The 14,728-nt window shown below is 40.3% G+C and overlaps 1 protein-coding gene across 1 annotated transcript in view; it reads left to right on the forward strand.

Moving 5' to 3' along the window:
* The first annotated feature begins 2,424 nt into the window (after window positions 1-2,424).
* Window positions 2,425-14,728, forward strand: part of IL7R (interleukin 7 receptor) — a 32,898-nt gene continuing 20,594 nt past the window's right edge. The window contains exons 1-2 of the mRNA XM_074953913.1: window positions 2,425-2,622; window positions 9,302-9,428. Coding sequence (XP_074810014.1) covers window positions 2,520-2,622; window positions 9,302-9,428 — 230 coding nt within the window. The 5' untranslated portion in view covers window positions 2,425-2,519. The remainder of the gene's footprint in view (window positions 2,623-9,301; window positions 9,429-14,728) is intronic.

Genomic DNA, 14,728 nt, shown 5'->3' on the forward strand with positions numbered 1-14,728 from the left:
CATACTTAAGTACATATTGAATAGGGATGGACGTAAGTAGTTGCCTAAATGTTTTGGTGGATGAGGGCCTTAGTGAAGGGAGACAAAGTCCCAGAGCAGTTGACTTTTGAAGCAAAGCTCAGAAAGTGAAACAAAATAGATGTTTGGTTTATTTCTTTATAAGTTTTTTTCTTTCTTTTCATTGTGGTCCCCGGCTTTCCCACCCAGAGAAAATACAACTGTGACAAACTGGAAATCCCCTGAACAACATTGTTCTGATAATAAGATTGCACAAGCTCAAGCAAAATATTATGCCTAAAAAGCCTTTTTCTTTCAGTTTGCTTTGAAAGAGAGAGAGAGAGAGAGAGAGAGAGAGATGATCAAAGTGATAGTCCACTTAAATGATAAACAAGAAGAATTTAAAGAGAGATGGTGTCATTTTTGTGTGATTCATGAGCAGAATACAATTCATTTGTGAGGTCTGAGGCTTTAATGGTTGCATCTGGAAATGCAGCAAAAATTGGTATTCATGAAGGGGTTCATGTTCTTCTAATTTTGTGCCTAATGTTGGGCCAGATTCTGGAATCTTTACACAATGTTTCCTAAGACAAAACGCCCTGGATCTGGGATGCATGTAGAGTTGGGGTTAGAGATATAAGAAGTTATCTCATCCAAAGGTCCTGAGGAGGGGAGATTACATAATTCAAGGCTGCTTGATCCAAAGCCCATCTGACTTCAGTGAGCTTTGGATCAGCCCCATGGAAACCCAAAGAAGGAACTAGAATAATGGCTTTGTTGTCAAAATCCCACCATGAATGAACTGTTGAGGCTGGTGACATCACCAAACGGGGTGGAGACTCTTGGGGGTTCACCAAAGTGACAATTGGAGGGAGGATCTCAAGGAGGGAGATCTGGGACTGGGAGTTGGAGGGTCTGACAGAATGGCTGGCTAGACTTGCCTGGAGAGGGGGGCTGACTGAAGATAGGTTAGTAGAGCTCTGAGGATGGAAAACCTTAAGAGAGCTCAGCATGGTGTCCTGAACCCCAGCAGCTCCTCACCTCTTAGATCGTGATGGGCTCTAGAGGGGAGAGAGTCCTCAGGAAAAGTGAGGGACTCCCATGGCCATCCCAGTAACCCAGCATCAAGGACTGGCACTGAGAAGTGACATCAGATATAGACAGGTCATGGCACATTGCGTGTGTATATTTGTAAATAGTTAAGAAGCTCAAGTTAAACTAACATAGAGTAAGATGAGAGGTTTCAGTGTATAAAACTATTTCTTTAATGCTTCTATGTTAGATGATATTTATTCTTAGCATAATAAGTAAGATCTATCATTTTCATGAGCTCTATGTCTAGGCCTGGTACAGGCTACTCAGTTATTTAGACTCTTGACTGCCACTTCTTAAAGTGATGTTACATAATAATTACCTCATGCAACAATGTAGCTCTGGGTTTTCCAGTTCTTGGGGATAAAAGGCTAAAACTGTTTAACTGTAAAAGTCTAGAAGAGACAAGGAGTGAATAAATACTGGATGGTGGCAGCAACAGTACCAGATAAACAGTCACTTAACAGTTTTGTGTTTGTGTGGTGGTGGTTCCCTGGAAGGGAAGCAGGGCATCACATAGGCTCACAAACACTACCCCACATTAGTCAATGACTAGCCTGCCCCTGAATTATTTTGGTGTGTGTTGGTGTGGAGGAGTTGGAGACACAAAAAGAGGGGGAGGAAATATTTAACACCTCTTCTGTGTGTCTCTGCGGCTTGCTCGCTTTGCGTCTCTCTTTTAGGTCCTGATCCTGAAAAATGTGAGTAGTTCCAGATTGCTTACAGACCAATCACATGAGTAAGGGTTTGCAGGACTGACCCTTTAGATTGCAATCTCTTTGGAGCAGGGAGTGTCTTTATTTTTGTTTTGTACAGCATCAAGCAAGCTGTTGGTGTTTAGCAAATAATACATAATTGCATTTATATTTATTAATAATAATATATAGCTCTTAACTACCACTTTGAATCTGGGAGATCTCAGAGCGCTTTACAAATTCTCCCTCCTGGACAACCATGTATCCACACTGGGTTCAGTGAGGTGACACAGCTTTAACTGAGGGCAAAATTTGGCCCCTAGTTCTGTGGTGTGTCTGGTCTTCCTGGACCACAAGCCATCTCACCTAAGAGCCCTATCTTGCTCTCGCCAAAATCACTAGTAAAAATCCCACTGATGTCAGTAGAAACAGGATTGGACCTTTAGGACCTGATCCAAACCGCATTGAAGTCAGTGGGAGTCTGTTTACTCTCTTCAATGAGCTTTGGATTAAGCCCTTAGTTTGGAAGTGGGAGGCATTTTCAAAATAAAAGTTCCACAAGTATTTTCACTCTGGCTTCCTGGCTCACTCTCCACGGCTTGTCATCCTTTTCAGTGTGTTTACACTTCCCCCTGCCTGCGGTTGGTTTATCAGAGCAGAGGGTTCACACTTCACCCTGGATATAAAGCAACCGAGTGAGCTTCTCTCTCACACACAGGCACGCACACACCAAATATGCTCAGAATGACACAGACCAGCACAGCGTTTGCCATTTTACTCTTTTTTCTTCTTCACACCACTGCTGGAGAAAGTGGTTCTACCTCAGGAGAAGATTCCGGTGAGTCATTTCACATTTGCTTTCAGGATCATGAATAATTTGAAAATGTGATTTGAATGAGATCCTCAAACTTCTACAACATGCAACTGCAGCCGTTAAACACAATGTGTTAACATTTTAGCTGTTAGGTTTGCCTCTCTCATATGCTTTATGCATGAGATTTGTGTGATTCTGGTGGATTATTTACACAGATATCTATCTATACTTATGCCCAGTCTTGCATCCTTGTGCACCCCAAACTCCGATTAAAACCAGAGAAAGAGTGGGATGCATAAGGAATGCAGGATAGGGCCTACTTAGCCTCTCTCATTGCGGTTAGCTTGTGTATAAGAATTACAGTTGTTTAAGGCTGGTAAGTAAAGAATTAGTTCATTCCATTATGTTTTGCAAATACATGAAAGTGCCATATGAAAAGGATAAGGCACTGATTCTGCTCTCACAATCCTCATAGGGAAAAATGTTTTAAAGTGCCAGAAACAGTCCAATCTGCTCCACCCCAGAGGCAATACATTTCCTATTCAGAAGATTATTTTTGAGCCCCAGAGATAAGTTATCTCAAGCAGGCAGTGGCTCTATGATGCAAGGGACACTCTCTAGCCCCCTCCCCGCCCTCCTTCAGCGAGGTGGGGGCAGCATTTAAACAAGGAGCTTCTAGGAGCTACCTGCAGCACATCACTGATGTACGGTTTCAGAGTAACAGCCATGTTAGTCTGTATTCGCAAAAAGAAAAGGAGTACTTGTGTATGCATCCGATGAAGTGAGCTGTAGCTCACGAAAGCTTATGCTCAAATAAATTGGTTAGTCTCTAAGGTGCATCCGATGAAGTGAGCTGTAGCTCACGAAAGCTTATGCTCAAATAAATTGGTTAGTCTCTAAGGTGCCACAAGTCCTCCTTTTCTTATCACTGATGTATGTTTATCATAAAGGCACTAGAATTACATCTGAGGCATTACAGTAATAATGACCTTAGTTCAACAAACTGAATTATTTTGCTTAGACAGTTAAAAGTATTTTTCAGCAGAAATCATCAAATTTGTAAATACTCCACTCAATTTAGACATTCTGTACCTAGTTCTGCACTACATTCAGGAAAATTTCTTATTGCCACTAATGAGAATATTGTCTGACACACAACTTGAGACTCAGATCCTTTAAATTGCCTAGGACCCAATTCTGAAAACCTTTACTCACGTGAATAATCCTGACTCACATGAGTAGTCCTATTAAAGTCAGTGGGACTGTGCAGATAAGGACTACTGACATAAGACTAGTCTCTCTCAATTACCAGTCATTTAGGTTCCTAACATTTTGTTATTAGATGAGTAGCAGTATTGGTTCTGTTTTTAATGGTGAAGTAATTACTGTGTACCTATGCTAACTTTTAGATGTAATGCCATTAGTTCCCATCTGCAGTGAATTATATATTTATTACACCAGAACATGGCAGTTTTACTGGTTAGAAGAATATAAAAAACAAACTGGTTTACAGAACTTAAACCTGCTTATGATGTGTTTTTCCCCTTATTTTCTTGTATTTACAGAATCCCATTGACATCAACATTAATAAAAATATATTGAAATCAATGTCTCTGAAATCATTGGGACCACTTATCTCTGACATATATTATTAACCCGCTCCCTTTCAGTCAAAATCGCTTTGCCATCACTTCAAAGGGAACAGGATCGGGCCCTGGTTAGAAACAGAAACAGATCCTGAAAACTCTTACTCATGTAAATAGTCCCATTGACTTCAGTGGCCCTGCTCACAGGGTAACTGTTTGTAGGATGGGGTCAGCTCACATCAGAACTATTTTAATTTAAGGGTTTTTTCCCCAGATAACTTCTAAATACAGCAGATATTCAATCAGATGCCAGCAACACCAGAAAGACTACTCAAAACAGCTCTCATTGTCCAGAATAATGATCATTTTGGCTCCATGGCAATTTAAGGTCCTGATCCTGCAGCCATTTACACCTGTGCTTAACTTTATTGTTAACCAATATATATTATTGATGTCACACATATTAATATGCATTAAGCCCACAATATCAATGTGGCATTATATTGTATCTATATTTCTAGCAGTTACATGGCCTGAATTGTCCTATATCTTTTTATAATTCTGTTCACTTATGCTAAGCATCCCGTAATACTTTGCAAAGCTGAAGGCAGCTTTGGCATGCGAAAATAAGGAACTTGTGAAAGAAAAAATACATTAATGTTCTACTACAGTATAAGCTGGGGAAGTACCTTCACGGACCAGTACCTGGAATGCTAGTATCCCCAAAAAAGACAAGGCAAGGCACAGAGAAACAAGTTAAGGGGCTGGGACAAACTGATGGGTTGGATTTTAGTAACGTGTAAAAGTTTTATAACTTGTAAAATCATCCTAAAAACACTCCTAGCTGAAACACACTTTCTGTGTAAGGTGAATTTAACAATGCTGCACAAGGCAGCTTCCCAGAAACTGGTATCTTACTGAGCCTTTCTTCCTGTACATTCTAATATTAGCTTTTAGCAATAAACCTGACTGATACTGATCATTTGGCCTCTTGACTGTATTTCTTAATGGACCAAAGTGTAGTCAAGCAATTGACTATACAGTTTATCAATGGTACATACTGTGAGTAGTCCTATGGACTTAAGTACAAAAAGTTAAGAATGTAAATAAGTCTCTGCAAATATTTATATTGTGGTGGTGCCAAAGTCCCCTATCAGGATTGGGGCCACATTGTGTTGAGTGATGTACAAACACGGAAAAGAGACTGCCTTAAACACTTTACAGTGTAAGTGATTATGAGCCCAGTTCTTCTCCTATTCAAATTAGTGTCAAAGTTCCCCACTGATTTAAATGAAATCAGGATTAGGTGTTCAGTTTGAGTTACCTAAAATCTGAGGGAAAGGATCATGATCCTGCAAATTTTTACTGATGTATACAGACCTTACTCACATCATTAGTGATGTAGCGGTCACTGGGACCACTTCCATGATTAACAGCTATTTGTGTGAGTTAGGATTTGCAAGTTCAGGAGCCAACATGGAGAGAAGTATATTGTTGATTGTCAGATAGCAAAATTTAATTTCAAGCCATAGAATACGGTACATGAAAATTCTTTTTAAATTGCACATATCATGCTAATTGCTAATCTAATATTTTAACTGATCATTTTTTACTGTTACAAATACTTTTCATGACTCAAAAAAGTTGCATTCACAGTGCACGAGTTCAGTGCCAGACATTGCAAGTCAGCTGCCCTCCTCCTTTAATGCTAGTCTAACATCTGAAGAACCCCTTTACTATTTAAACATTCAACAGTTCAAATGCTAGACAAAGAAGCTCATCTTCCTTAGATTTTTCAATCTTTAGGACAACAGGATGGATTCTGATTTACAGCTTCTGCCACTTGAGTCCCATTCTTATGGGTACTGAATAAATACAACTTTTCAGATAACTGTAGCAGCTGACAAGAGGATTCTTATTTGAGATTCTTACTTGGTGAGGTGATACAATCCGTGCATTTATACGTATTATGACATGGCCTTTATTTACTTATATAAACAACCATGCAAAACAATGTCATTATAAGTAATAAACAGTAATAATAATTCACAACAATTTTAATGACAGGTTTCAGAGTAGCAGCTGTGTTAGTCTGTATCCGCAAAAAGAAAAGGAGGACTTGTGGTACCTTAGAGACTAACAAATTTATTTGAGCATAAGCTTTCGTGAGCGACAGCTCACTTCATCGGATGCATCCAATGAAGTGAGCTGTCACTCATGAAAGCTTATGCTCAAAACAATTTTAATGTTACCCATATGTAACCAGAATTATGGATAACTCAAGTCAAGTAATTGTATCAGAAGTCTTAAGAGTGCTGCATAGTCTCTGGTCGTATAGGACATGAGTGTCTATATGTGACTAGATGGCTCAGAGGACTTGTGATAGACTTTCACCTCTATTAAACCAGTTCAAAGCCAGTTCTAGACTAGTACTGATTAGAAGATTTTTCTCTTTAATAGTCTAAGTGAAATAAATGTCATGGTATTGGTCCAGGTGTCCATGTAACAAAAAATATTTCCACTACAATTGGCACTAAATGGCAACCTTGGAGCTTCTATCCGCAAAGGAACCAAAAATGGAATGGACATAGAGAATGATTATTGTGATCACTGCTACTGATTGGCCAATTGCACCTACAAATTGGGTGCCGTGCTAGACTATGAGAAAACATCCTATTAGTATTGTTACCTTGTCCTGTCTCATCTCCTCCCTGTCTGCTTTTTCTTTCATCCACCTGTGAGGTCTTGGCATTTAGTCTGTAAGCTCTTTGGAGAAGGAGCTGTCTTTTACGATATGTGTGTACCATGTATAGCACAATGGGGCCCTGGCTTTAAATTGAGGCATCTAGGTCACTAGTGTAATATAAATAACCATGAATAATACCTCATCTCCCTTCAGTTCAGAGTTGAGGCACATTGGCAGGGCAGTGGAGTGATGCTTGCACAGATGCTGCCCAGGCTGTACCTGTTCTGAGGATAAAAAGAGAACTTCCTTCTCCACGGGTATCAATCCTACATCTTTCTCCAGCATTCAATTCCCTTAAATATTGAAAGAAGATGGATGGGACTTGGAGGATGACGCTTCATATATCATCATTCTCATTCCCAGAAAGCAGTAGGGAACAGAAGTTAATATAGCCTGACTTTCAGACAGCTAATGCTCACAGGGACCATTACAGAGAACAGTACCACTGCTTCTTACACACTTTTCAGCTAGCTTCTGTGCAGAGGTGCTGAGGGGAGGAAGCTCCTTCCATTCTTCCCTGGTGGACCTGTCCTGGTGCCATTCACAATCTAACCCTTAAGTATCAGTTCTGCTGAACTTGGGGTGGAAATTGGGGTGGAAATATTTCTCTCAGAACTTTGTTTATTTTGCTTTCCCTGGTCTGACATGCAAGAGCTTTGGATATGAAACACGCAACATCCAGTCAAATAGCAATTGTTTTATGACTCATCAAGACAAACTTTGAAGAAACGGTGTTATGTGACAGAAAGTCTGAGATTTCCCTGCAAACCTGATGGTATGACATTTGACAGAAGCGGATGGCACAGTCAAAATGTGCCGCAGTGCTCAACCGCCTGTGCCAGCGCAAGGGGATTTGAAATGAGACCTCTAAAAACTCTGCCTTAATTTTCTAACTCTTGTCAATAATCTGACAGCAAAGCAAAAGTATCAGTTCCATTTAACATAAGTTTGGAGGGCCTGAGCTATTGTGCAGAGATAGGCTGTTGATAAATTATAGAGGGTTCAGTGAAGAGCTACAGGAATGATTGAAGGATTAGAAAGGATTACAGAAATAGAAAACATGCCTAACAGTGATAGATTCAAGGTGCTCAATCTGTTTAGCTTGACAAAGAACAAGTTAGAAGGTCACTTAATCACAGTCTATACTTACTGACATGGAGAACAAATATTTAATAATGGGCTCTTCAATCTAGCAGAGAAAGGTATAACAGGATCCAGTGGCTGGACAAATTGATTTTAAAATCAAAATTGGATGTTTTTCTAAAAGATTTGATGTAGGCATTATTTTGAGGAAGTCCTGTGGCCTGGGCTATACAGGAGGTCAGACTAGTGATTACAATGGTCCCTTGTAGTCTATGAATATTCTCAGACAATTTGGGGCCTGTCTAGACAACTGCTATTTGTACCTGTTTAGCTACAATAATGTAATTAGCTGGTGTATCCTCCAGTGTAGATGTGCCGCACCAGAGTAATAAGGTGCTTAGCTTAGTTTGAAACACCAGTACAAATAGCCCCAGTACAGACAACCTTTAAGTCTTGGCCAGAAACTCCCCTTCTTCTCAAACAGTAACTTTTATTTTTGCCAAACTGAGTGATGGTGCTGTTGTGTGAAAAATGGAGTCTAGGATGTGCCACGCTAATTTTCCATATATGGTTTATGTCTAGTGATTGATGCTATATTCTGGGAATCCTGGTTTGTTACTGGTGCTCCATACACATTTCTTACTATGCCTAGCACGTCATGAGATATCACACCTTCAAAATCACAATATCATGATTTCTAGAAAATGCTGACAGTTTTTGAAAATGGATTAGTTCCCATTTTTCTCTTGGTATGACATCTGTACATGGTTCTTACAATTAATATTTGGCTACCTGTGACTAATATGGCCATCTCAAATTCATGCAGATTAACACTATATATTATAACTTCACACTGCATGTGTACTGCATGCATCAAAGGGAGTTCTATGTACAGAGGGCTTCCAAGATCAAATCAATACTCACTCTTTTATAGTATGATTAATGGTAAAAGCCAAGACTGGCATATCTAAACCAATAAGTTAGCTCCTGAATGATGTCATTTTATAACTGATACACAAGCTAGCCTGTGTGTCCTTGAGTGTGAGTGTCACAATGGATGGAATTCACCCTTTGTGCAGAGAGATGACATATAATAAGCCCAGTGAAAAGAAAACAAAAACCCCTTTCTATGATTTTATAAAACTGAAATGTTGGGCTTAAACTACTGGATGCTTCTCCTTTATAGCAACTTACAAGAAAAGAGCCTGTTTCATAATGAGACTGTTAAATTTTATTTCAAACAAACCCTGTCATTTGCTTCATTAACATTCCATATATTTCTCCTTAGATGATGAATTAGAGAACGTTGATATTGAGTGTTTCAGTCAGCTGGAAATTAAGGAATGCTGTCACTCCCTAACATGCAACTTTACGGAGTTGGACCTCAACAATACAAACATTAACCTTACAATATGGTAAGAAGCTACATTCTGTGTCAGCTATCATGGTACTATAATTCCTGAATACTAATAATCAATGTGCCATAGGTTGGAAAGCATGGATGTAAGAACGGGGAAAAGTTCTGATTCTGAGTTTTGTACCAGTTTTGAATACAATATTCTGAAAAAATCAAGAGTTTGGTGAGCCAGAATCCAAACTCCAAATAGGAAAATTAATCAGCTGAAAGGAATTTGTACAAAACATGCCAATAAATTTGTAATGTACATGATGGGTCTGATCCTGCTCCCACTAGGCTAGAGTCTACCTGGTCATTATGCAGGATGCCACTGACCTCATTGGGAGTCACTGTAAGTATCTTAGTAAAATTCAGCTATACAGACTGAAGAGGAAGTGTCCATTATTTAAATCAAGACAGAAATTAACCAATCATCTCCATGCACAGAAAACATGCACTAGAATAAATATTCTGTACAAAGATGTGCACAGTTATCAATGAAATCAGAAAACTTTGCTTTGAGATGGGGCCATAGCAATATTTTCAACCCTGTTTTTGTCACTGAGGCAGACTTTGTCAGACTTTTGGTTCTGTGGTTTACTTTTGATTTATCCTTTGGCTTGTTTTTCCCAAAACTGAAAGTATGGTAACAATCAGCAAAAGAAAGGGATTTTCCAATTCTTCTAATAGTTGCTTTACTTGTTTTCTCTTATTTGTTAGAATTTTTCTATTTTCCTGAGAAATGAAATAAAAATTGAGACGTGGTGCTTCCTATCCGTGGAAATAATGAGATTAAAAAGGATCATTTTAGAAAATGGAGGTTCATTAACTTATTTGATTAATAAGAAAAGTCTAGTAATGTACATTATATTTTCTTGTTTCCTACATACATAATGATCACTAATGCTGCATGACTTCAAAGAATCTGCTGGAAATAATTTTACAATGACGTCTGACATGACCTTCAACACCTGTCGGACTGTTGGTTTGCCAAATTATTTTGTAGCTTCAGAACTGTATCTCATACTGTGGCTTGATCAAGTTCTTTGATCAAGTTCTTGTGATGGGTTCAGTCACAGAGACCCCCTTGAGGCTGTCACCTGACATGCTGGAATTATTTCTGAGCCCGTTTCCCCTGCCAGCTTGGGATTCCAGAACCGTGCCTTGTTGAGCCAGACACGCTAGCCTGCTGCAACACAGACCCAGGTCTGGTCCACACCCCCAAAGCTGCAGACTTTAACCTAAAACTGCTCAGCAAGTCACCTATTTCCAGCACCCAGACACCCAGTTCCCAATGGACTCCAAACCCCAAATAAATCCTTTTTACTCTGCATAAAGCTTATACAGGGTAAACTCATAAACTGTCTGCCCTCTATAACACTGATAGAGAGAGATGCACAGCTGTTTGCTCCCCAGGTATTAATCATTTACTCTGGGTTAATTAATAAACAAAAGTGATTTCATCAAGTATAAAAGTAGAATTTAAGTGGTTTCAAGTAATAACAGACAGACCAAAGTAAGTTACCAAGCAAAATAAAACAACACACACAAGTCTAAGCCTAATACATTAAGAAACTGAATACAGGTAAATCTCACCCTCAGAGATGTTCCAATAAGTTTCTTTCACAGACTAGACTCCTTCTTAGTCTGAGCCCAATCCTCTCCCCCGGTAAAGTTCTTGTTAGTTCTAGCTCAGATGGTAACTAGGGGATTTCTCATGACTGGCAACCCCTTTATTCTGTTCCACCCCCTTTTATATATTTGACACAAGGCAGGAATCCTTTGTCTCGTTTTGGGTTCCCACCCTTCCTTCTAAATGGAAAAGCACCAGGTTTAAGATGGATTCCAGCACCAGGTGACATGGTCACATGTCCTGTGAGACCACAATCCTCCATTATTTCTGGCCTGACTCAGATGAACACAGGAAGGCTTACAAGTAAACAGATCCATTTACAACCAATTATCCTGGTCAATGGGAGCCATCAAGATTCTAAACCACCATTAATGGCCCACACTTTGCATAATTACAATAGGACTTTAGAATAATACTTCATATTTCTAGCTTCAGATACAAGAATGATACATTCATACAAATAGGATGAACACACTCAGTAGATTTTAAGCTTTGTAACGATACTTTACAAGAGACCTTTTGCATAAAGCATATTCCAGTTACATTATATTCACATTCCAAGCATATTTTCATAAAGCATATAGAGTGCAACATCACACTCCTGGCCTCAGTTTTTGAAAAATAGCATTTTTGTCCATGGATCAAGAGTTTTCACACTAATTGCTCATTGTCAGGGTGTAATTTGTTAAATTAGGGAAGCTTTTTCTCAGAACCATCTTTATCCTCACTTGTATGACAGACATATACCCTGACTCAGTTTCACCTTTCTTCTGCCCATGAAAGGAACAGAGTCTCTCAGTGTCCAATAGAAAGCCCACCTCTGGGCATAACATATTCACAGACACCAGTGCAGTAATTCCCCCCAAAACCCTTGTAGTAAAACCATTCTCAATAAACCCACAGTAAACATATAAACGTAAAACAGTTTTTGCAGTCCCCTCTTCAGAGACAGCACCTCCAGGTCCGTCACCCAAGACTCAATGGCAGCACTGTGTTCCCTGTTTCTTTTGCCCTACTGCCAAAGACTGACCAGTCTCCTGACTGTTACCAGGGCCCCCTACAAGAGATCTCCCCAGAGTTCCACTTAGGGTTGCCACCAACTCAGGTTTTCCCCAGCATAGTCCCTTTTTTGAGGTAGCTGTCCCAGGCAATCTGTCAGGGTGCTCAGTACACACCGCCAGCAGTCCAGTTTTATGGGCTCAGGATCATCTTGGATGTCTCAAGTTTTTGTACCTCAAAAATGGCAACTCTTGTTCCTTTCCTGAGGCCTTCCTGCCTGTGAGTCCAACCCTATTCAGGGAACAACTTTCCAGAACCGACCCCTTGTTCTGGGCTGACTCCCATACCCCTCCACTCAGGCTTTTACCCTGCATGCTCCCCAGAGTGCTCCCTCCCAGGCCTCCCTGCCTGAGTCCGAGCCTTGCTCAGGGCACATCCCTCCAGGGTCCACTCTGTTGCTTCCACTGACCAAGCGGGATCTTCCCCTTTTGCCTAGGGCCACTGTCCAGGCCTTCTCCTTGTCAGGTGTCTCCAGCTTTGGTTCTCAGCTCAGTTCTCATCCCTAGTTCTGCTCCAACTCTCCTCAGAGTTCAGCTCTCTCTACCAGATCTCCTGTAGTTCTTTCTTACTGCCTCCTGTCTCTGACTCCTCTCATGCTCTGTCTCAGGGAGCACTCACCTGCCAATCTCCTTCCCCAAGGACACAGTTGCCCTCTTTTAAAACCCAATCAGGAGGCAGCTGACCAGTCACTGGTGCACGGGACTCCACTCCCTCTTAAAGGGACCAGCCACCCTGTGACCCGTCATTTTTTCCAAGTTCCAATATCCTGGACTGAACTTCCTATTTTATGCCGTGCATTTTCATTGTGATATGTCACATCAACCCTCCCTTCCTCCACTGTTCTTCTGTCTTCCACAAATTCTTTCATCTATGTCCATTCTTTAAAATCTTCAGTCTGTGCTCATTTTCCACTTGTAATACATCCCTACATTCTGTGATTTTGTTGAGCTGTGAACTGCACAGATAATCAGATGTGGTTCTAAAAAGTGTGATCACAGACAGCTTCTGACAGAAATCAGTGATTCTCTGTTTACTTTTTTCTCCCCTGTTTTTATAATTTATTGGTCTTAAATTGTTGGTTTTAAATTCTGGTCATGTCAGCTGTGGTTGTCATGGATAGAGGAGCATATGCCATGTAACTTTTCCCCTCTTATTATCATTTATTATCATTTAATTAACGTAGTGATTCTACTTCTGCTGCCATCAGTGGGAAGTTTTGCCATTGACTTAAATGGGATCAGCCCCCACAAGGCTCATTTGAACTGTATTTTTAAATTGTGACAAAATTGATTTTTAAAAAACAAAGTTATTTTAACACAAACATCTCAAATTAAATGATAAAATCTCTCCTCGGTTTTCCTTACACAGCCCATTAACTCCTAATGTGATTTCACAGATGTACCACTTGATCAGTACACCCATGGAACCAGAATTAAAAAGCAATGGCCATATTGTGATCCCATTATTTACATGACATAGTACCTAATTCCACAAGGAGTCTCACTGAAGTTCATATAAATAAAGGTAAGGAGCAGGTTTAAAACAAACAAAAGGAAGGATTTTTTCACACAATACACAGTGAACCTGTGGAACTCCTTGCCAGAGGATGTTGTGAAGGCCAAGACTATAACAGGATTCAAAAAAGAACTAGATAAATTCATGGAGGATAGGTCCATCAATGGCTATTAGCCAGGATGGACAGGGATGGTGTCCCTAGATGGTGTCCCCTCTGTTTGCAAGAAGCTGGGAATGGGGGTGGATCATTTGATGATTACCTGTTCAGTTCATTCCCTCTGGGGCACCTGGCATTGGCCACTGTCAGAAGACAGGATACTGGGCTCGATGGACCTTTGGTCTGACTCAGTATGGTTGTTCTTATGTTCTTATGTAACAGAATCTGCTCCTTAATAAGGGATGTCAGTGTGAGATTCTGGGAGCCAGCACAGGAAAATAGCTGCCTATGTCTAGAGCTCCTGCTCAGCCATAGTAAAATCCATCAACATCTACAATACTAAGGCCACTGTTTTTTGGTCTCTGGGTGGTTAATCTTGTTTTTTAACATCATAGCAGCAAATTGATCCAATTTTGACCCCCCCACACCCCCACCCCAAACTCCCCACAAATAGCAAAGAAACAGAGGTTCTCTTGACAGTCCTGTGCAGGGCAGCATGGCCCAGGAAAAGGGTCCCCAATAGACCTAGATCAAGTCTATAAAAGGCTAACGGAGACATCTAAAGAGCAGAACCTACTTAGGAAAATACCAGAGCATTAAATTAATCCTGAAATTAAAGCCACGACTGCAGCACACTAAGTAGGTTTGCAGAGGCTAACCTCCAGGAACAAGGAGGCAGAACTAGAATATATATCTTAGAAGACAATATAGACTCTGTTAGGATCACTAGAGCAACAATATCTGATCAAAAAGCTACAACATAGAATCAGTGATCTGGAGGGCTGGTCCAGAAAAAATAATTCGAGGGTGGTCAGGCTCCCTCTGAAAGTGGAAAAGTGCAGGCCAATAGAATTATTGTCTAAGACCCTACTTCAGATTCTTTCCTTATACCTTGATACAGAGCTGAACATAGAAAGACCTCTCCACTCCCTAGCCCCCAAACCTTCAGCTAATG

The sequence above is a fragment of the Natator depressus genome, chromosome 5, assembly GCF_965152275.1.
Source record: "Natator depressus isolate rNatDep1 chromosome 5, rNatDep2.hap1, whole genome shotgun sequence".
Lineage (NCBI taxonomy): Eukaryota > Metazoa > Chordata > Testudines > Cheloniidae > Natator > Natator depressus.